Genomic DNA, 22,381 nt, shown 5'->3' with positions numbered 1-22,381 from the left:
TTGGGGGACCCTGGGGACATTGGGGCCATTGGGAACCCTGAGTCATTGGGGACATTGGGGACATCTGGGGCCATTTGGGGACCCTGGAGCCATTGGGAACCTTGGGGGACATTGGAGCCATTGGGGGACCCTGGGGCCATCTGGGGACATTTGGGGACATTGGGGCCACGTGGGGCCCCCCGGGCGTTACCGTGGGGCGCAGGGGGGGCTCGGCCTCGCTCTCCTTGGGCAGGTGCAGGCGGAGCGTGATGGGTGGTGGCCCTGCTGGTGGCCCCGCTGGTGGCCCCGCTGGTGGCCCTGCCGGTGGCCCTGGTGGCCCCGGTGGTGGCCCCGGTGGTGGCCCCGGTGGTGGCCCTGGCAAACTCTTCCCGCTGGCCACCGGCAGCGCCAGCTCCAGGCTCTTCCTCTGCGCCGGGAGGAAGAGGAGGGTTTAGGGGACAAGGAGGGGACACCGAGGGGACACCGAGGGGACACCGAGGGGACAAAGCCACCGCGGCTCGGGGCCCTCCCGGAACCCCCCGGGTCCCCTCCCTGGGGACGGCCCTTGGTGGCCCCAAGGGCTCCTGAAGGGGGTGAGGTGGCCTTGAGGGGACAGGGATGTCCCCAGGGTCACCTGAGAGGGGTCAGGGATGTCCCCAAGGTCCCCTTAGAGGGGTTGACGATGTCCCCCAAAGAGACAGGAACGTCCTCAAGGGGTCAGGGATGTCCCCAAGGTGCCCTTAAAGAGATCACAGATGTCCCCAAGGAGGCAAGGATGTCCCCAGGGTCCTTTAAAAGGGCCACAGATGTCCCCAAAGGGACAGGAGTGTCCCCAGAGTCCCCTTAAAGGGGTCGGGGATGTCCCCAAAGGACCAGGAATGTCCTCAAGGTCCCTTAAAAGGAACAGAAATGTCCCCAGGGTTCCCTTAAAGGGGTCAGGGATGTCCCCAGGGTCCCTTAAAAGGGTCGGAAATGTCCCCAGGGTCCTCTTAGAGGGGTTGGGGATGTCCCCAAGGGGTCAGAGATGTCCCCAAGGAGTTGAGGATGTCCCCAGGGTCCCTTAAAAGGGTCAGAAATGTCCCCAGGGTCCCTTAAAAGGGTCAAAAATGTCCCCAGGGTCCCCTAAAGGAGCTGGGGGTGTCCCCAAGGGTCCAGGGTGGCCCCTGGGGGGGGTCCTGGGGATGTCACCACCCCCCCAAGGGGTGTCCCCAGGTGAGTGTCCCCCTCCAAGGGGGTTTGGGGACTCCAGGTCTGTCCCCAACGGCTCCGAGTGTCCCTTGTCCCTGTCCCCATCCTGGCCCCTGTCCCTGTGTCCCTCCCGTGTGTCCCCTCAGTGCTGGCCCTGCTCAGTCCCCAAGGCTGTCCCTGCACTGTCACCTGCCCCTGGTGTCCCCAGACTCTGTCCCTTGCTGTCCCACCTGCTCTCCTGTCCCCTCAATGTCCCCTGTCCCCATTCTGCTGTCCCCAGTGCCCTCTGTCCCTCCGGTGTCCCCTCGATGTCCCCTTTCCTCCTGGTGTTCTTTGTCACCCATTTCCCCCAGTCCCCTTTTCCCTGGTGTCCCCATGTCCCCTCACCGTGTCCCTGTCAGGGGAGCCAGGCCATGACCCGGGCAGTGTCCCCATGTCCCCATGTCCCCCTGGTGTCCCCATGTCCCCCTGTTGTCCCCATGTCCCCCATGTCCCCATGTCCCTCACCGTGTCCCTGTCGGGTGACCCGGGCCGTGACCCGGGCAGTGTCCCCATGTCCCCCTGGTGTCCCCATGTCCCTCACCGTGTCCCTGTCGGGTGACCCGGGCCGTGACCCGGGCAGTGTCCCCATGTCCCCCTGGTGTCCCCATGTCCCTCACCGTGTCCCTGTCGGGTGACCCGGGCCGTGACCCGGGCAGGCCGTTCTTGGTGGGCGTTTTGGCCTCCTTGCGCGGCACCTGCACCCGCTTCAGGTCCAGCCGGTCGTGGGTCACCCACTCGTCCAGGCGCTTGTTGACTGGGGACAGAGGGGACACCGTGTGACAATGACACCCCAGTGTCACCCCAGTGTCACCCACGGCCCCCCAGTGACTCCTCTGTGTCCCCATCCCAGCCCTGGGGACACACACAGGGTGACAATGTGCGTCACCCGCTCGTCCGGGCGCTTGTAGACTGGGGACAGGGGACGCGTCGGCAGGGTTGGCACCGCTGGTGGCACCTGTGGTGGCATCCCCGGTGTCCCCGCTCCAGCCCTGGGGACACACAACACGGTGACAATGCCACCCCAATGCCACCCGCAGCCCCTCAAGGACCCTACGTGTCCCCATGTCCACCCCATGTCCCTGTGTCCCACCCGTGTCCCTGTGTCCCCATGTCTCCCCATGTTCCCTTGTCCCCTCCACGTCCTCATGTCCCCCCCATTCTCGTGTCCCCCCAGTGTCCCTGTGTACCCCCATACGGCCCCATGTCCTTGCACGTCCCCATGTCCCCTCATGTCCCTATGTGCCCCCACGTGTCCTTGTGTCCCCATGTCCCCTCCATGTCCCCCTGTATCCCCCATGTCCCTGTGTCCCCCCCAGTGTCCCCAGTGTCCCCAGTGTCACTCACAGTCGATGTAGTGCACGTAGAACAGTTTCCTCCCCGCTGATGTCCTTCACGCTCAGGATCTCGGCCAGCGCTGCAATGAGGGGGGGTCAGCACTGATCCCCCTCTGGGGACCCCCCCCGGGGACCCCAAAACCCCCAGGGATGCCCAAAACACACACAGGGACCCCAAACCTTCCCAGGGACCCCCAAAGCCCCCCAGGGACACCAAAACCCTCCCAAACACCCCCCCCCCCAGGACACCCGAATTCCCACCCAGGGACCCCCAAAACTCACCCAGGAACCCTCAAACCCACCCAGGGACCCCCAAAACACCCCCAGGGATGCCCAAATTCCCACTGAGGGACCCCCAAACCTACCCAGGGACCCCCAAACCGCCCCATGGACCCCCCCAAACCCCCATCAGAGACCCCCAAAACTCCCCCATGAACCATCCAGACCCACCCAGGGACCCCCAAATTCCCCCCAGGGACCTCCCCCCACCCTGGGCTGTCCCCTACCCCCCCGTGACCCCCTCATGTCCCCGACACCCCCCTCGGGACCCCCGACACCCTCGGGCCCAGGCCCCGCCCCTTCTTTAGACCCCGCCCCCAACGCGCTCCGCCCCTCACCTCAAACCCCGCCCCCCTCCCACAGCCCCGCCCATTTTGCTACCCTCAGGCCCCGCCCCCTCCCTCCCGCTCCCCGCCCCCTCCCTCCCGCTCCCCGCCCTTTCACTCAGCCCCCGCCCCTTCTTAGCCCCGCCCCCCCGCTCCCTGATTGGCTGCCCCCACACTAAGCCCCGCCCCAACTCACGCCACTCATCCTCGTTGTCCTGGTTACGGCGCAGCACGGGCAGGCGGCAGCCCTCGGACACCTCCCCCTGCGGGGGCGGGGCCTCGTCAGGGCCGGGAGGGCCCCAAAAGCCCCGCGGGGGATTCGGGGGGTCCCCGAACCCTTCGGCAGGCTCCCGGAACCCCTCGGGAGGGTCCCCGAACCCCCTGCGCGCTGCCCCCCCCCCGCCCGCTCCCCACCTCCGCCATTCTCCTCCCGGCCTCCGCTTCCGGCCGGCCCCCGACGCGCTTCCGGGATGCTGCCACGCCCCTTTCCCGTTTTTAGCCCCGCCCCGCTCCAGGCTCCGCCTCCGCTTGGCGGGAGCGCCCGGGAGTGGGCGGGGCTTTCCCGGCAGCTGCGTCACGTGGGGCGCGCGGCGCTTCCGCGAGCGGCGGCGCGAGAGGGGACCCCCCCCCGCCCTTCCCCCACCCCCGGGACCCCCCCGGGACCCTCCCGGGACCCCCCGGACCCCCACCATGGAGGACGGTGAGTGCCGAACCCCCCCGGGGCGGTTTTGGGCCGTTCCGACCCCGGTGACGTGGGGGGCTCGCGGGGTGAGGGCACTTTAAGGGGGAGGGGGGGATAAAGAGGTGGGGGCGGCTCCTTGGGGGGTTTTGGGGGGAGACCCCTCCCCTTAAAGTGACCCCCCGTGGAGTGGCCCGCGTTTTATTGAGACACCCCCGTTAATGGGACCCCTCCCCATTAATGTGACCCCCCCCTTAATGTGACCCCTCCCCTAAAAGCGATTCCTTTAAAGCGACCCCTCCCCGAAAAATGAACCCCCTTAAAGCGACCCCTCCCCTTTAAAGTGATCCCTCCTATAAAAGCGACCCTTCCCCTTAATGCAACTCTTCTCCTTAAAGTGACCCCTCCCCTTAATGCGACCCCTCCTCTTAAAATGACCCCCTCCTTAATGTGACCCCTTTTATTGCGACAACCCCTTGAAGAGACCCCCCCCTTTTATGCGACCCCTCCGCTTAAAGTGACCCCCATTTTATTACGACACTCCCGTGAAGAGACCCCCCTGTTAATGTGACCCCTCCCCTTAATGTGACCCCCCTTTAAAGTGATCTCCCCTTAAAGCGGCACCCCTCCCATAAAAGTGACCCTCCCCTTTAAGTGACCCCTCCTTAATGTGACCCCTCCCCAAAAAGAGACCCCCTCCCCTTAAAGTGACTCCTCCCCATAAAGCAACTGCCTTAATGCGACCCCTCCCCTTTAAGTGACACCCTAAAGTGACCCCTCCCCTTAAAGTGACCCCCTTAATGTGACCCCCCCCTTAAAGTGACTCCTCCCCTAAAAGCGACCCCTCCCCTTTATTTGACACCCCCTTAAAGAGACCTCTCCCCTAAAATCGACCCCCTTAAAGTGACCCCTTTTATTGCATCACTCCCCCCCTTAATGTGACCCCCCCCCCATATCGATGTTCCCCTCAAAACCCCTCCCCTCCAGCCCCTCCCCCTCAGCCCCCTCCCCATTAACGCCCCCCCCCCCCCATTTTCCCCCCCAGTGACCCCCCCGGACCTGCTGCCCTTCCTGCTGCAGGACTGGGGCGCTCCAGGTGAGTGTGGGGACCCCTCCCCAAAATCCCCCACCTCCCCCATCCCCCACGGGTCCGGGACTCCCTTGGGGGCTTCGGGGGTGTGAGGGGGGAGGGGCTGACGGGACCCCCCCCCCCATCGTGCCCCCCCAGAGCCGGCGGGGGGGGCGGCGCCGTTCGTGGAGATCCTGGAGCAGCCGAAGCAGCGCGGGATGAGGTTCAGGTACAAATGTGAGGGGAGATCGGCCGGGAGCATCCCCGGGGAGCGCAGCACCGAGAGCGCCAAGACGCACCCCACCATCAGGGTGAGTCCCAGTATGGACCAGTATAGACCAGTATAAACCAGTAACCACCGGGACCCTGCCTGAGCCACCCTGATACACCCCACTGCCCCTCAGTGCCCCCCCAGTGCCCCTCAGTGCCCCCATCCCCGGGGAGCGCAGCACCGAGAGCGCCAAGACGCACCCCACCATCAGGGTGAGTCCCAGTATGGACCAGTATAGACCAGTATAAACCAGTAACCACCGGGACCCTGCCTGAGCCACCCTGATACACCCCACTGCCCCTCAGTGCCCCCCCAGTGCCCCTCAGTGCCCCCATCCCCGGGGAGCGCAGCACCGAGAGCGCCAAGACGCACCCCACCATCAGGGTGAGTCCCAGTATGGACCAGTATAAACCAGTAACCAACAGGAGCCTCCCTGTGCCACTCCTGAGCCATGCTGACACAGCCCAGTGCCCCTCAGTGCCCCCCAGTGCCCCCATCCCCGGGGGGTGCAGCACCGAGGGCACCAAAACCCATCCCACCATCAGGGTGAGTCCCAGTATGGACCAGTATAAACCAATTCAAACCAGTTCAAACCAGTCCAAACCAACCCAAACCAGTCCGAACCAGTTGTCTGCCCCGCAGGTGAACAATTACCGCGGCCCGGGGCGGGTGCGGGTGTCGCTGGTGACCAAGGACCCCCCTCACCGGCCCCACCCCCACGAGCTGGTGGGCAAGGACTGCAGGGACGGCTTCTACGAGGCCGAGCTGAGCCCCGAGCGCAACATCCACAGGTGGGACACCCCCAAAACACTGGGGACACCCCCCCAAATTCGGGACACCCCCATGGGGCAGGTGGGATCGCCCAGAATTGGGGACACCCCCCCCGAAAAGAGCAGGTGGGATCACCCATAGGATTGGGGAACCCTCCTACAGGACAGATGGTATCTCCCAGAATACTGGGGAATCCCTGGGAGCACAGGTGGGATGACCCAAAACTGGGGGCATCCATTCCAAATCTGAGGAATCCCCCTATGAGGCAGGTGGTATCTCCCAAAATGTTGGGGACCCCCGCCTCCAGGGCAGGTGGGATCACCCAAAATTGGGGACAACCCCAAGAGAGGTGAAACTCCCCCAAAAAAGAGGGGGAATCCCCCAAAAAAGAGGGCAAACCCCCCAAAAAAGAGCAGGATCACCCATTGTATTGGGGAACCCCCCTATAGGGCAGGTGGTATCTCCCAAAATATCAGAGACACCCCCTACAGGGCAGATGGGATCATCCAAAATTGAGGAACCCCCCAAAAAAAGGGGGAACCCCCCAGAAGGACATTGCATTGGGGAACACCCCTAGAGAGCAGATGGTACCTCCCAGAATACCGGGGAGCCCCTGGGAGCTCAGGTGGAACCACCCAAAACTGGGGGGGGGGGGGGGGGTACTCTCAAAATCCAGGACCCTCCCAAAACTCTTGGGAACCCCCAAAATTTGGGGTCCCCCCCCCGGAGTGTCCAGGGGGACCCCAAAATCCAGACTGAGCCCTGACCCCCCCCCAATTCCCCGATTTTGGGCTCAGTTTCCAGAATTTGGGGATCCAGTGCGTGAAGAAGCGAGAGCTGGAGGCGGCCGTGGCCGAGCGGATCCGCACCAACAACAACCCCTTCAACGGTACTGGGATAAACTGGGAGGGACTGGGAGGGACTGGGAGGGAATTGATGGGACTGGGAGTTACTGGGAGGGCACTGGGAGGGCATCGGGAGGGACTGGGATAAACTGGGAGGGATTGGGAGGGCACTGGGATGGACTGGTGCGTACTGGGGTATCCTGGGACGTACTGGTCCATACTGGGCACGACCTGGGGGTGTCCCTGTGGGGTGCCTGGGGTTCTCACTGGTTTATAGCGGTTTCTACTGGTTTCTACTGGTTTCTAGTGATTCATATTGGTTTATACTGGTTTATAGTGGTTCATACTGGTTTATACTGGTCTGTACTGGTTCATAGTGGTCTATACTGGTTTTCGGTTCCAGCCGAGCAGTGCAGGGGCGAGCCAGGGGGTGTCACTGGTTTATACTGGGTTATACTGGTTTATAGTGGTTTATATCAGTCTGTACTGGTCTGTATCGGTTCATACTGGTCCATACTGGTCTGTACTGGTTCCAGTGCCCGCGGAGCAGCGCGGGGGCGAGTACGACCTGGCCGCCGTCCGTCTGTGCTTCCAGGTGTGGGTGAGGGGCCCGGGGGGGCTGCGGCCCCTCCCCCCCGTCCTCTCCCAGCCCATCTACGACAACCGTGAGTGACACTGGGGACACTGGGGACACACCTGGGGACAGCTGGGGACACACCTGGGGGGACATTGGGGGGGACACTGGGGACAGCTGAGGACATTGAGGACACACCTGAGGATACCTGGGGACACACCTGGGGACACCTGGGGGGACATTAGGGACACACCTGGGGGGACACCTGGGACAGTTGGGGCCACCTGGGGACACCTGGGATACCTGGGGACATTGGGGACACCTGGGGACACCTGGGGACAGCTGGGGGGACATTGGGGACACACCTGGGGGAACACCTGGGACAGTTGGGGCCACCTGGGGCCACCTGGGGTACCTGGGGACATTGGGGACAGCTGGGGACACACCTGGGGAGGACATTGGGGCACACCTGGGGACACCTGGGGACACCTGGGGACAGCTGGGGGGACATTGGGGACAGACCTGGGGACACCTGGGACACTTGTGGGACACCTGTGGGACCCCCGAGTGTCTCCAGTGACCCCGATGACCCCTCGGTGTCCCCCCGGTGTCCCCAGGTGCCCCCAGCACGGCCGAGCTGCGCATTTGCCGCGTGAACCGCAACTCCGGGAGCTGCCGGGGTGGGGACGAGATCTTCCTGCTGTGTGACAAGGTGCAGAAAGGTGAGAACACCCCGAAAACATCCCAAAAACACCCAAAAACACCCCAAAAACACCCCGAAAACACCACCCCAAAAATATCCCAAAAACACCCCCAAATCAGGGGTGGGGACGAGATCTTCCTGCTGTGTGACACGGTGCAGAAAGGTGAGAAGACCCCGAAAACAGCCCAGAAACACCCCCAAAAACACCCTGAAAACAGCCCAGAAACACCCCCAAAAACACCCTGAAAACAGCCCAGAAACATCCCAAAAACGCCTCCAAAACGACGCCCCAAAACCTGGGACACCCCGAAACTGGGACACCCTGAACTAAGGACATCCTGAACCTGGGACATCCCAAACCCTGGGCACCCCAAAACCTGGGATATCTGTGTCCCTGTCCCTGTGCCCTCTCCATGTCCCCGCGGTGTCCCCAGCCTGTCCCTGTCCCCGTCCCTGTCCCCGTGCTCTGTCCCTGTCCCCCGGTGTCCCCAGCATGTCCCAGTCCCTGTGCCGTGTCCCCATCCCCACGCCCTGTCAGTGTCCCCATGGTGTCCCCGTCCCCTCAGAGGACATCGAGGTGCGTTTCTGGGCCGAGGGCTGGGAGCCAAGGCCTCGTTCATGCAGGCCTGAGCCTGTGCCTGTCCCTGTCCATGTCTCCATCCCCTGCTGTCCCTGGTGTCCCCAACACGTCCCCCTGTCCCCTCAGAGGACATCGAGGTGCGTTTGTGGGCTGAGGGCCCAGACAGGCCTCGTTCGCGCAGGCCCGTCCCTGTCCCCAGCCCTGTCACTGTCACTGTCCCCATGCCCTGTCAGTGTCCCCATTGTGTCCCCAACATTGAGGTGCGGAGGACATTGAGGTGCGTTTCTGGGCCGAGGGCTGGGAGCCAAGGCCTTGTTCATGCAGGCCTGTCCCTGTCCCTGTCCCTGTCCATGTCCATGTCCTGTCAGTGTCCCCATGGTGTCCCTGTCCCTAAGGTGTCCCCAACACGTCCCCCTGTCCCCTCAGAGGACATTGAGGTGCGTTTCTGGGCCGAGGGCTGGGAGCCAAGGCCTTGTTCATGCAGGCCTGTCCCTGTCCCTGTCCCTGTCCATGTCCATGTCCTGTCAGTGTCCCCATGGTGTCCCTGTCCCTAAGGTGTCCCCAACACGTCCCCCTGTCCCCACAGAGGACATCGAGGTGCGTTTCTGGGCTAAGGGCCCAGACAGGCCTCGTTCGCGCAGGCCTGTCCGTGTCCCCAGCCCTGTCACTGTCACTGTCCCCACACCCTGTTAGTGTCCCCATGTCCTGTCAGTGTCCCCATTGTGTCCCCAACACGTCCCCCTGTCCCCTCAGAGGACATCGAGGTGCGTTTCTGGGCTAAGGGCCCAGACAGGCCTCGTTCGCGCAGGCCTGTCCGTGTCCCCATGCCCTGTCCCTGTCCCCACGCCCTGTCAGTGTCCCCATTGCGTCCCCTACATGTCCCCATCCCGCAGAGGACATTGAGGTGCGTTTCTGGGCCGAGGGCTGGGAGGCCAAGGGCTCCTTCGCGCAGGCCGACGTTCACCGCCAGGTCGCCATCGTGTTCCGCACGCCGCCGTTCCGGGACCCCGCGCTGCGCGCCCCGGTCACCGTGCGCATGGAGCTGCAGCGGCCCTCGGACCGCCAGCGCAGCGCCCCCGTGGACTTCAGATACCTGCCCCACCAGGGTGGGCCTGGGGAGGGGGCTCTGGGGGGCTATGGGGTGGTTATAGGGTCTGTCTTGTGGGTTTGGAGGTGATTGAGGACATTCTGGATCTATGGAGCTGCAGTTCCCCCATGGACTTCAGATGCCTGCCCCACCAGGGTGGGCTTGGGGAGGGGGCTAGGGGCAGTTATGGGGGGCTAGGGGTGGTTATAGGGTCATTTTGGGGCTCTGGGGATGATCTGGGGTCCCTCTGGGACATTCCCGGGTCTCTGGAGCTGCAGTTCCCATGGATTCCTGTTCCCACTGCAGCTCCCATTCATTTCCCATACCTGCCCCACCAGGGTGGGCCTGGGCAGGGGGCTTTGTGGGGCTAGGGGCAGTTATGGGGTCCTTAGTGTGAGTCTGGGGGGCTCCAGGGTTCCTTTGGGGCATTCTCAGGTGACTTTGGGACATTCCCGGGTCTTTTTGTGACATTTCTGGGTCCCTGGATCCCATGGATTCCTATTCCCACTGCAGCTCCCATTCATTTCCCATACCTGCCCCACCAGGGTGGGCTTGGGCAGGGGTCTGGGGGCTCCCAGGGGGGTCCCAGGCGGGTGACAGCCCTAACTGGGATCTGACTGGGATCTGACTGGTGTCCCTGGTGTCCCTGGTGTCCCTGGTGCAGGGGACCTGCAGTGCATCGAGGAGAAGCGCAAGAGGACGCGGGAAACGTTCCGCTCCTTCATCCAGCGCAGCCCCCTGCCCGGTGGGGATTCTGGGGGGCTTTGGGGTCCCTGGGGGGATTATTGGGGTCCCTGGGGGTTGTTTGGGGGGGATTTGAGGGGTATTTGGGGGGATTATTGGGGTCCCTGGGGGGCTTTGGGGGGATTATTGGGGTCCTTGGAGGGGGTGTTGGGGGGATTATTGGGGTCCCTGGAGGGTCTGGAGAGGAAATTGAGGGTCCCTGGGGGAGGTCCAGAGGGGATTTGGGGTCCCTGGGGGGGATTTGGGGTTCCTGGGGGGGCCCTGAGGAGGTTTTGGGGTCCCAGGGGGGGCGTTCCTGAGGGGATTTGGGGTCCTTGGGGGGGGGGGGGTCTCTAAGGTTTTGGAGTCCCTGAGGAGGATTTGGGGTCCCTGGGGGGGGGTCCCTGGGAGGGATTTGGGGTCCCTGGGAGGTTTTGGGGTCCCTGGGAGGTTTTGGGGTCCCGGGGGGGTCCCTGACCCCCATATCTGCCTCCCCCAGCCCCCAGCGAGTCGCGCCCCCCCCGGCGCCTGGCGGTGCCATCGAGACCCCCCCAGAACCCCCAGAACCCCCCCAGTGCCGGTGAGCGGGAACTGGGAGGGACTGGGAGGGACTGGGGGGGACTGGGGGGGACTGGGATGGGACTGGGATGGACAGGGATGGACTGGGGGGGACTGGGATGGGACTGGGGGGAACTGGGGGGGACTGGGGGGAACTGGGGGGAACTGGGGGGGACTGGGGGGAAAATGCGGGGTGGGAGGCAAGGAGGGAATTGGGCAGGGGGCAATTGGGGGGTAAATGGGGCTGGAGGCGATTTTGGGGGTACAATGGGGGGAATTGGGGGGAACAATGGGGGAATTGGGGGGCTCGAGCCCCCCCCTCACCCTCCCCTCCCCCCCCAGCTCCCTCCTTCTCCTTCGGGGGTCCCGGGGGGCTCCTGGGGGCGCCGCCCCCCCCCGAGGCCGAGCCTTTGTCGGAGGCGCTGCTGCAGCTGCAATTTGAGGAGGGGTCCCCCCAAATCCCCCAAATCCCCCAAATGCCCGACATTGGGGGGGGGTCCAGCAGCGCTGCCGCCCCCTCCCCCCAATTGGATTTCGGGGCCCTTTTGGGGGACACCCCCTTCCCCCCGCTGGACCCCCTGAACCCCTCGGAGCTCCAGCGCCTGCTGGGACCCCCCGAGCCCCCCCCCAATTTCGGGGACCCCTCCCCGGATGATTTTGGGGCGGGGGTTTCGGAGCTGCCGCCCCCCGCTCAGGATTTCGGGGGGGGTCCCCCCATGCTGCTGTCGTACCCCGAGGCCATCGCGCGCCTGGTGCAGGGGGCGCCCCCCGAAATGGGGCTGGGGGCGGAGCTGGGGGCGGGGCCCCAGCAGAGGGCGGGCCCGGGGGCGGGGCCGGGGGCGGGGCTAGGGGGGGGAGGGGAGGACTCGCTGCCCTCGCTGGGCGAGCTCGACTTCAGCGCCTTCCTCAGCCAGTTCCCGTCGTCGTGACTGGGAGGGACTGGGACAAACTGGGAGGGACTGGGAGGGGGTTTGGGGGCTACTGGGAGCCACTGGGATGGACTGGGAGGGGTCTGGGGGAGGCTACTGGGGGGCACTGGGAGGGACTGAGGCTTTACTGGGAGTTACTGGGAGGCTTTTAGAGGTTACTGGGAGCTACTGGGACAGACTGGGATGGACTGGGACGGGGCCTGGGGGGCTTTGGGGGGTCTGGGGGGCTACTGGAGTGCACTGGGAGGGTCTGAGGCTTTACTGGGAGGCTTCTAGGGGTCACTGGGAGTCACTGGGAGGCTTTTAGGGGTTACTGGGAGGCTTTTAGTGTTCACTGGGACTTACTGGGATGCTTTTGGGGTTTACTGGGAGTCACTGGGAGGGTTCTAAGGGTTACTGGGAGGCTTTTAGGGATTGCTGGGAGTTACTGGGAGACTTTTAGGGGTTACTGGGAGTCACTGGGAGCTCTGTGTGGTTACTGGGACACAACTGGGAGTCACTGGGAATTCCCTGAGGTTACTGGGAGCTACTGGGAGGACACCGAGTGCCTGCTGGGGTTACTGGGAGCTACTGGGAGACTCCTGAGGTGCCTTTTTGGGGGGTCCCCGCTTCGCCCCGCCCCCCAGGGCACAGCAGCCAATGGGAGTGTGGCCGCCCCTCCCCCCTTGCCTTAGCCCCGCCCCCTGGAAGTGCCTTTGGGGGGAGGGGAAAGCCCCGCCCCTCCCCCCGCCCCAATAAACGGTCCAAGGCCCGTCTGCGTTTGATTGACAGCTGAGGGGCGTGGTTTGTACACAGAGGGGAGTGGTTTTCGCGGGAGGGGCGTGGCTTTATTTGCAGGGGCGTGTCCATCTTGGCGCTGCCTCCGGCTGGGCGGGGCTTTGTTGGGAAGGGGCGTGGCCTCGTCCCGGAAGGGGCGGGGCGGGGCGCGCCGGGGAGGCCGCGGCGGAGCCGAGCGGGGCCGGGACCGGGGCCGGGCCGGGAGCGGCCGGAGCAGGGCCGGGAGCGGCGGGAGCGGGGCCGGGCGGGACCGGCCGGGATCCCCCGGGAGCCCCCGGGGCCAGCGAGGCGGCCATGCCGAGCAAGAAGAAGAAATACAACGCGCGCTTCCCGCCGGTACCGGCTCTGAGGGGGAGACGGGGCCGCCATGACTGCCTAGGGGGAGGCGGGAATGGGGGTTACCATGGCAACGCAAAGGGCGGGGAAACGGGGGTTACCGTGGCAACGGGCGGGGCGGGATCAGGTCACCATGGCAACGAGGGTGGGGTCGTGAGGGTCACCATGGGAACCGTGGGGAGGGCGGGGCAAGGCTGAGGGTGGGCGGGGTTTGGGCGGGCGGGGGCGGGCGTGAGGGGAGAGGTGGGGGTGTGGCCAAAGGGGTGGGCGGGGCTCAGGTGAGGGCGGGGCTCCCCAGGTGAGGGCGGGGCTCTCCAGGTGAGCGCTCAGGTGAGGGTGGGGCTCCCCAGGTGAGGGCGGGGCTCTCCAGCTGAGCGCTCAGGTGAGGGCGGGGCTCTGTAGGTGTGGGCGGGGCTCTCCAGGTGAGCGCTCAGGTGAGGGCGGGGCTCCCCAGGTGAGGGCGGGGCTCTCCAGCTGAGCGCTCAGGTGAGGGCGGGGCTCTGTAGGTGTGGGCGGGGCTCTCCAGGTGAGCGCTCAGGTGAGGGCGGGGCTCCCCAGGTGAGGGCGGGGCTCTCCAGCTGAGCGCTCAGGTGAGGGCGGGGCTCTGTAGGTGTGGGCGGGGCTCTCCAGGTGAGGGCGGGGCTCTCCAGCTGAGCGCTCAGGTGAGGGCGGGGCTCTGTAGGTGTGGGCGGGGCTCTCCAGGTGAGCGCTCAGGTGAGGGCGGGGCTCTGCGCAGGCGCGGATCAAGAAGATCATGCAGACGGACGAGGAGATCGGGAAGGTGGCGGCCGCCGTGCCCGTCATCATCTGTATCCTCTGGCACGCCTGGGCACACCTGGGCATACCTGGGACCCCACCCTGGGCACACCTGGAAACCTCTGGGACCCCGCCCTGCACACCTGGGCACACCTGGGACCCCACCCCGCTCACCTGTGTCCCTGGGGGTGTCACCTGTGTACCTGTCCGTCTGTCTCCGCACCCCTGTCTGTCTGTCTGTCCCCGCCCACCCGTCCCTCTGTCCCGCACACCTGTGGGTATCCCTGGGGGTGTTACCTGCCCACCTGTCCGTCCGTCCGTCCTTACCTGCGCGCTCCCAGCGCGGGCCCTGGAGCTGTTCCTGGAGTCGCTGCTGCGCAAGGCGTGTCACGTGACCCAGTCCCGCAACGCCAAGACCATGACGACGTCACACCTGTGAGTGCTACACCTGTCCTTACCCGTCCCCAGGTGTCCCCTCACCTGTCCCCAGGTGTGCTTTACCTGTCCCCTCACCTGTTATCACCTGTGAGTGCCTCAGGTGTTCCTTACCTATCCTCACCTGTCCCTCACCTGTGAATGCCTCATCTGCCTCCCACCTGTCCTCAGGTGTCCCTCACCTGTCCCCACCTGCTGGCACACCTGGGCCGCCTCAGGCAGTTGGGGAAGGGTCCCTGACACACCTGAGGCGCTTTTGGGGTGGGCGTGGCTGTCTCAGATGTGTTGGGCGTGGCTGGATGGGTGTGGCCTATCCCATGTGTGTTGGGCGTGGCCAGTTGGCCTGTGGGCGTGGCCGGGTGGGTGTGGCCGGGTGGGTGTGGCCCATCCCAGGCGCACTGGGCATGGCCGGGCGGGCTGTGGGCGTGGTCTGGCAGGTATGGACGTGGCCGGGCGGGCTGTGGGCGTGGCCGGATGTGCGTGGGCGTGGTCTGAGGCCCCGCCCGCAGGAAGCAGTGCATCGAGCTGGAGCAGCAGTTCGACTTCCTCAAGGACCTGGTGGCCGCCGTGCCCGACATGCAGGGGGACGGTGACGACGGCCACGGCGATGGGGACAGGGCGCCCCGCAGGTGGGCACACCTGGGCACACACCTGGGGCACACCTGGGCACACCTGGGGTACTGTGGGGACACCTGGGGACACCTGAGATACACCTGGGGTACTGTGGGGACACCTGGGATACCTGGGCACACACCTGGGACATACGTGGGGCACACCCCAACACCTGGGCACAGCCCTGGGATACCCCCACGGCAACGGGGACAGGGCGCCCCGCAGGTGGGTACACCTGGAACACACCTGGGGACAGCTGGGACACACCTGGGGTACTGTGGGGACACCTGGGCACACACCTGGGGCACACCTGGGACACACCCCAACACCTGGGGACAGCCCTGGGATACCCCCAGGGCGGTGGGGACAGGGCGCCCCGCAGGTGGGTACACCTGGAACACACTTGGGGTACTGTGGGGACACCTGGGTGCACCTGGGATACACCTGGGGACACACCTGGGCACATCTGGGCACGACTGGGGACACACTTGGACACACCTGGGACACACCCAGGGACCTGGGGACAGCCCTGGGACACTTTGGGGACACCTGGGATACCTGGGGACACGTGGGACACACCTGGGATACTGTGGGGACAGCCCTGGGATACCTGGGGACACATCATGGGACACCTGGGACCCACCTGGGATACATGGAGGACACATGGGGACACTCCTGAATACGTGGGGGACACCTGGGGACACTCCCGGGTACCTGGGGACCCCTGGGGACACACCTGGACATCTCGGGAACAGCTGTGGCGTAGTTGGGGGACACCCTGCGATATTTGGGGACACCTGTGGAGCCTTGAGGGACCCCTTGGACACCTGTGGGACACCTGGGGAGGGTCCTGGGGGACCTGAGGGACCCTTTGAACACCTGGGGGGCACCTGAGGGACCCCCCCAGGTTCCTCTGGGACCCACCTGGGAGACCCTCCCCACACCTGAGGCCCCTGAGGGGGGTTTGGGGCAGTTTTGGGGTGCAGGGGGGGTCCCTGAGGGGGGAATTTGGGGTCTCTAATGAGCGGGGATCTTTAATTGGGGGGGTTTCTAATGAAGAGAGTCTCTAATGAGGAGGGGTCTCTAATTGTGGGGCTCTCTAATTGGGGGGGGTCTCTAATGAGGAGTGGTCTGTAATGAAGGGGGTCCCTAACGAGGGGTCTCTCTAATGAGGGGGATCTCTAATGAGGGGGGGGTTTGGGTTCTCTAATGAGTGGTGTTTCTAATTGTGGGGGTCTCTAATTGGGGGGGGTCTCTTGCAGGGGGCGCCGCCCGGGCAGTGGCCGCAAGAACGGGGGTCCCGGGGCCAAGGGGACCCCGAAACAATCGGGGACAGACTCGGAGCAGGAGGTGGGGGGGAATTGGGGGGTCCCATGGGGGATTTGGGGGGTCCTGGGAGGCTTTTGGGGGGTCCCGGGAGGGTTTTAGGGGGATTTGGGGGACTTTGGGGTTCCCAGGGGGGATTTGGGGGGTCCTGGGTGGAATTTGGGGGAACTGGGGAGTCCTGGGGGATTCTTAGGGGGATTTGGGGGGAATTTGGGAGGTCCTGGGGGAAATTCTGGGGGTCCTGGGGAAGAATTGGGGGGTCCTGGGGGGATTTGGGGAGGTCCCCGTGGGATTTAGGGGGTCTTGGGAGGGTTTGGGGTTTCTGGGACCCTCTGGGGAGGATTTGGGGGGTCCTGGGGGGAATTTGGGGGGTCCCAGGGGGATTTGGGGTTTCCTGGGGGGTTTGGGGTTTGTGGCTCCCTCTGGGGGGGGTTTGGGGGGATTTGGGGGGAATTGTGGGGTTCTGGGGAGGATTTCGGGGGTCCCCTGGGGTTCGGGGTCGGATTTTGGGGAGGGGTCCCCTCACTGCCCCCCCCCCCCCCCAGGAGGACTCTGAGGACAGCGACAGCGACGGGGACGAGGAGACCCCGGCCCCGCCCCCGGCCCCGCCCCCGCTCACCTTCACCAGGTGCGGTTTGGGGGGCACAAACACCGGGGGGGGGTTGGGGATTTTTGGGGGGGATTTGGGGTTTTTTTGGGAAGAGTTGGGGCTTTTTTTTGTTTTGTTTTTTTGGTTTTTTGGGGGGGCATTTGAGTTTTTTTTGGTGGGGGGTTGGGAGTTTCTTTGGGGGGATTTGGGGTTTTTTTGGGGTTTTTTGGGGGGGATTTGGGGTTTTTTGGTGGGGGGTGGGCGTTTTTTGAGGTTTTTTTTGGGGACGTTTGGGGTTTTTTGGGGGCTTTTTTGGGGGCTTTTTAAGGGGGGATTTGAGGTTTTTGGGGGACTTTGGTTTTTCTTGGAGGAGATTTGGTTTTTTTTGGAGGGGATTTGGGGGTTGTTTGGAGTTTTTTGGGGGGGGGGCTGGGTTTTTTTGGTATTTTTGGGGGGGGATTTGGAATTTTTGTGGGGTTTTTTTTTGTTTGTTTTTTTGGGGGGATTTTTGGGGGGGGATTTGGGGTTTTTTTGTGGTTTTTTCGGGTTTTTTGGGGGGGCAGGTTTGGGGCTTTTTTGGGGGTTTATTTGGGGAGGGTTTTTGGGGTTTTTTGGGGGGGTCTTTGGGGGGGTTTTGGGGCTTTTCGATTTTTTTTGGAGTTTTTTGGGGGGTTGGGATTGTTTTGGGGTTTTTTGGGGGGGTTGGTGTTTTTTTTAGTGTTCTTTTAGGGTTTCTTTTGGGGGGGTTGAGAGTTTTTGGGCGGTTTTTTGGGGTTTTTTTGGGGTTTTTTTGGAGTTTTTTGGGTTTTTTTTGGGGGGAGTTGGGTTTTTGGTGTTTTTTTGGTGTTTTTGTTTTGAGGGGGTTTGGCTTTTTTTGGGGTTTTTTTTTTGGCGTGGTTTGGGGTTTTTTTATTTTGGGGGGGGTTGGGGGTTTTTTTGGGGAATTTTTTTGGGGGGTTTTTTTGGGGGGGGTCTTTTGGGGTTTTGGGGGGGGGTTTGGAGTTTTTTTGGGGTTTTTTTGGGGGGTTTTTTTGGGGGGTTTTTTTTGGGGGTTTTTTGGGGGGTCTTTTGGGGTTTTGGGGGGGGTTTGGAGTTTTTTTGGGGTTTTTTCGGGGAATTTTTTGGGGTTTTTTTTTTTGGTTTTTGGGTGTTTTTTTGGGGTTTTTTTGGGGTTTTGGGGGGGCGGTTTGGGTGTATTTTTTGGGAGGATTTTGGGTTTTTTTGCCGTTTCCCCCCCTCACTTTCCCCTCTCCCCCCGCAGCCCCGGGGTCCCGTTCGCCCCCCTGGGCCCGCCCCCCCTCCCTGGGGGTCTCCCCGGGGGGCTCCCCCCGGCCCCCGCCCCCCCCCGCGCCCCCCACGAGGAGGAGGAGGATGAAGATTACGACTCCTAGCGCCCCCCCCCCCCCCATTTTTACCAAATTCTCCGGAATTTCCCCCAATCCGGGGTCGGGCCTTATGGGAGCCGGGCCCGGCCCCAGTTTGGGGGGGCACTGGGAGCGCTGGGACCCCCCCGGACACAGCCGGGACCCCTTTTTGGGGGTGGGGGGCTCGGGGGGGGGGTCGGGGGGTGATTTTGGGGCTCTTTGGGGGCTTCTGCTGAGTCGGGGGTTTTGTATCGGCTCAATAAAGTTCCTGTTTCCAGATGGACCCCCCCAAAAAAAACCAAACAAAGCTGGGACCCCCCAAAAAATCCCTGAGACCCCAAAATCTCTGAATTTTCTCCTAGAAAATCCTGGGATCTCCCCCCAAAAAACAACCCTGGGATCCCCCCAAAAAATCCTGAGACCCCCAAAACCCTGGGACCCCCTCCCAAAAAAACCCTGGAGCCCCCCCAAAAAAAACCCTGAGACCCTAAAACCCCTGGGACCCCCAAACCTCTGAGTTTTCCCTTAAAAAATTCTGGGGACCCCCCCCCCCCCCCCCGAAAAAATCCTGGGATCCCAAACCTCTGAATCCTCTCCCCAAATTCTCGGGACCCCTCCCCAAATTCCCATTTCCGTCTTTGGCCACGAGGGGGCGTCAGAACCCCCCCGGGACCCTATGGGGGATTTTTGGGGTCATCCGGGCGGATTTTCGGGTATTTTTGGGGGATTTGGGGTTTTTTTGGGGTGGTTTTGGGGTTTTAGGGGTTGTAGGGATTTATAGGGGGGGTCTTGGGGTTCTGAAAGGATTTTGGGTTTTTTTGGGGGCGGGTTTTGGGGGAGCTGTAGGGATTTATAGGGGGGTCTTGGGGGTCTGTAGAGGATTTGGGGTTTTTTTTGGGGGGATTTTGGGGTTTGGGGGAGCTGTAGGGATTTATAGGGGGGTCTTGGGGGTCTGAGCGGATTTTGGGGGGGTTTGAGGGTTTTTGGGGGAGGGGTTTAGGGCCCTTCAGGGACACCGAGGACCCATAGGATCTATAGGGCCCCCCTGGGGGGGGGTGTAGGACCCTAAAATGGGGGGGGGTCAGAGGGGTCTGGGGGGGTCAGTGAGATCCTATCGGGGACCCCAGGGCCCTAAAGGAGCTTTAAAGGGATTTTGGGGGGTCTGTGGGGGTTTGGGGGGGTCTATAGGGGCTCGAGGGGCTCTATAGGGTCCTTGGGGGGCTTATGGGGGCTCGGGGGTGCCTATAGGGGCACCTCGAGGGGCTCCTGGGGGGATTTTTGGGGCACTTTGGGGTCCGGAGCAGGGACACCAACAGGTGGGCGAGAGGTCCCTAAATGAGGAGGGGTCCCTAAATGAGGGGGGGCTCTCGGGGGTCCCGATCATTTGGAGAGTCCCTAAATGTGGAGAGGGGTCCCTAAATGTGGGCGAGGGGTCCTTAAATGTGGGGAGGGGGTCCCCATCCTTTAGGGGGTCCCTAAATGTGAAAGGGGCTCCCTAAATGTGTGGGGTGGGGGTCCCTAAATGAGGGGGCGTCTCGGGGGGTCCCGATCCTTTGGGGGGTCCCTAAATGTGGGGGCGTCCCTGAATGTGGGAGGGGTCTCGGGGGGTCCCTAAATGTGGGGAGGGGTCCCGGGGGTCCCTTATTGTGGGAGGGGTCCCGGGGGTCCCCTCGGTCCCGCGCAGCCCCCGCGGGGCGGGCGGGGGGAGCGCAGGGCCCGGACCCCCCCGCGGCGCTGGAATTTCCCCCCCCCGTTAATCCCGGGGGCACCAAAGGCGGCGAAGCGGCCGCGTTGTGTAACGGGAGCGGCGCGGACGGACGGACGGACAGGAGCGGGAGAGCAGGTGGGACACACGGACAGGGGGACATGGGGACAGGGGGACATGGGGACAGCGGGACATGGGGACAGAGGGACATGGGGACAGCGGGACATGGGGACAGGGGGACATGGGGACAGGGGGACATGGGGACAGGGGGACACACGGACAGGGGGACATGGGGACAGGGGGACATGGGGACAGAGGGACATGGGGACAGGGGGACATGGGGACAGCGGGACATGGGGACAGAGGGACACACGGACAGGGGGACATGGGGACAGGGGGACATGGGGACAGAGGGACACATGGACAGGGGGACAGCGGGACAGGGGGACATGGGGACAGAGGGACATGGGGACAGGGGGACATGGGGACAGGGGGACATGGGGACAGCGGGACATGGGGACAGGGGGACATGGGGACAGAGGGACATGGGGACAGGGGGACATGGGGACAGCGGGACATGGGGACAGGGGGACATGGGGAAAGAGGGACATGGGGACAGCGGGACATGGGGACAGGGGGACATGGGGACAGAGGGACACATGGACAGGGGGACAGCGGGACAGGGGGACATGGGGACAGAGGGACATGGGGACAGGGGGACATGGGGACAGGGGGACATGGGGACAGCGGGACATGGGGACAGGGGGACATGGGGACAGAGGGACATGGGGACAGGGGGACATGGGGACATGGGGACAGGGGGACATGGGGACAGAGGGACATGGGGACAGCGGGACATGGGGACAGGGGGACATGGGGACAGCGGGACAGCGGGACATGGGGACAGAGGGACATGGGGACAGGGGGACATGGGGACAGCGGGACATGGGGACAGCGGGACATGGGGACAGAGGGACATGGGGACAGGGGGACATGGGGACATGGGGACAGAGGGACATGGGGACAGCGGGACATGGGGACAGGGGGACATGGGGACATGGGGACAGAGGGACATGGGGACAGGGGGACATGGGGACAGCGGGACATGGGGACAGCGGGACATGGGGACAGAGGGACATGGGGACAGGGGGACATGGGGACATGGGGACAGAGGGACATGGGGACAGCGGGACATGGGGACAGGGGGACATGGGGACATGGGGACAGAGGGACATGGGGACAGGGGGACATGGGGACAGGGGGACATGGGGACAGCGGGGCAGACGAACAGGGGGACAGGGACGGCGCAGGGAGAGCAGGTGGGACACGGGGACAGACGGACAGGGACAGGGACAGGCGGGAGGGATCCCTGGGACAGGACGGGGGACAGCGAGAGGTCATGGGATGGGGTGGGGACATTTGGGGGACACGGGAACGGGTTGGGACACCAGGGACGGGTTGGGGACATTGTTGGGGAACATTGGGGACATTGTTGGCAGTTGGGGACATTGCTGGGGTTTGGGGACATTGTTGGGGAACATTGGGGACGTTGTTTCTCTTGGGGAGGGGTGGGGACATCGTGGGGGGTGTGGTGGGGACAGGGGTTGGGTTGGGGACATCACAGAGGCGACACGGGACAGGTTGGGGACATGGATGAGGACGGTGGGGACATCAGGGAGGCTTTGGGGACATCACAAAGGGGACATGAGACAGGTTGGGGACATGGGACAGGTTGGGGACACCAGGGAAGGTTTGGGGACATCACAGAGGGGACATGGGACAGGTTGGGGACATCAGGGAGGCTTTGGGGACACCAGGGGGGCTTTGGCGACATCACAGAGAGGACATGGGACAGGTTGGGGACATGGGACAGGTTGGGGACACCAGAGAGGCTTTGGGGACATGACAGAGGGGACATGGGACAGGTTGGGGACACCAGGGAGGCTTTGGGGACATGACAGAGGGGACAGGAGGCGCAGCTGGCCGGATGTCCCCATCCCTGGGGAGCTGCCGAGGTGGAGCAGGGACAGGGACGTGCTGGGAGGGGACGGGGACATCAGGAGGGGTTGGGGACAAGTGACGCAAGCGGTGACACCGTCCCCCGGGGCCACCGCGTCCCCTCCCCGTCTCTGGGTGCCCGTGTCCCCTGTCCCCACATCCTGGTGGCCCCAGCTCAGCGGTGTCACCTCCCTGTCCCGTGTCCCCATGGCCCTGGGGGTGGCTCTGTCCCCTGTGTCCCCCTGTCCCACTGTCCCTGTGTCCCATGTCCTGCTGTCCCCGTGGGTGAAGTTGTCCCCAGGCCCCAGTGTCCCTCTGTCGACCATTGTCCCTCTGTCCGGCAGTGTCCGTGCCCCCATGTCCATCACTGTCCCCAGCAGTGTCCCCGTGTCCCCGCCATGTCCCCCTGTCCCCAGCAGTGTCCCCGTGTCCCCAGCAGTGTCCCCGTGTCCCCGCCATGTCCCCGTGTCCCCAGCAGTGTCCCCGTGTCCCCGCCATGTCCCCGTGTCCCCAGCAGTGTCCCCGTGTCCCCAGCAGTGTCCCTGT

General features: G+C 63.9%; 2 protein-coding genes across 2 annotated transcripts; both read left to right on the top strand.

The window, feature by feature from the left end:
- The first annotated feature begins 3,810 nt into the window (after positions 1-3,810).
- RELA (RELA proto-oncogene, NF-kB subunit) lies at positions 3,811-11,987 on the top strand. Its single transcript, XM_054295342.1, has 11 exons — positions 3,811-3,848; positions 4,873-4,923; positions 5,056-5,207; positions 5,810-5,958; positions 6,736-6,827; positions 7,320-7,448; positions 7,975-8,079; positions 9,534-9,746; positions 10,392-10,472; positions 10,950-11,030; positions 11,351-11,987. Exons 1-11 carry the CDS (start codon positions 3,839-3,841, stop codon positions 11,935-11,937), a joined length of 1,650 nt encoding a protein of 549 aa, XP_054151317.1. The 5' UTR covers positions 3,811-3,838; the 3' UTR covers positions 11,938-11,987.
- A 949-nt stretch (positions 11,988-12,936) lies between these two features.
- On the top strand, positions 12,937-18,159 carry DRAP1 (DR1 associated protein 1). The gene is made up of 7 exons (XM_054295343.1): positions 12,937-13,050; positions 13,787-13,859; positions 14,148-14,241; positions 14,751-14,870; positions 16,116-16,203; positions 16,725-16,807; positions 18,030-18,159. The coding sequence occupies exons 1-7, from the start codon at positions 13,009-13,011 to the stop codon at positions 18,157-18,159; spliced, it is 630 nt and encodes a 209-aa protein (XP_054151318.1). The 5' UTR covers positions 12,937-13,008.
- The last annotated feature ends 4,222 nt before the right edge of the window (positions 18,160-22,381 follow it).

This window comes from Melozone crissalis, unplaced genomic scaffold (assembly GCF_028551555.1).
Source record: "Melozone crissalis strain CALT ecotype California unplaced genomic scaffold, PUWL_Pcris_2 ptg000644l_1, whole genome shotgun sequence".
NCBI classification, from domain to species: Eukaryota; Metazoa; Chordata; class Aves; order Passeriformes; family Passerellidae; genus Melozone; species Melozone crissalis.
The sequence above is the reverse complement of the archived record's forward strand: the minus strand, read 5'-3'. Positions and strand labels throughout refer to the sequence as shown.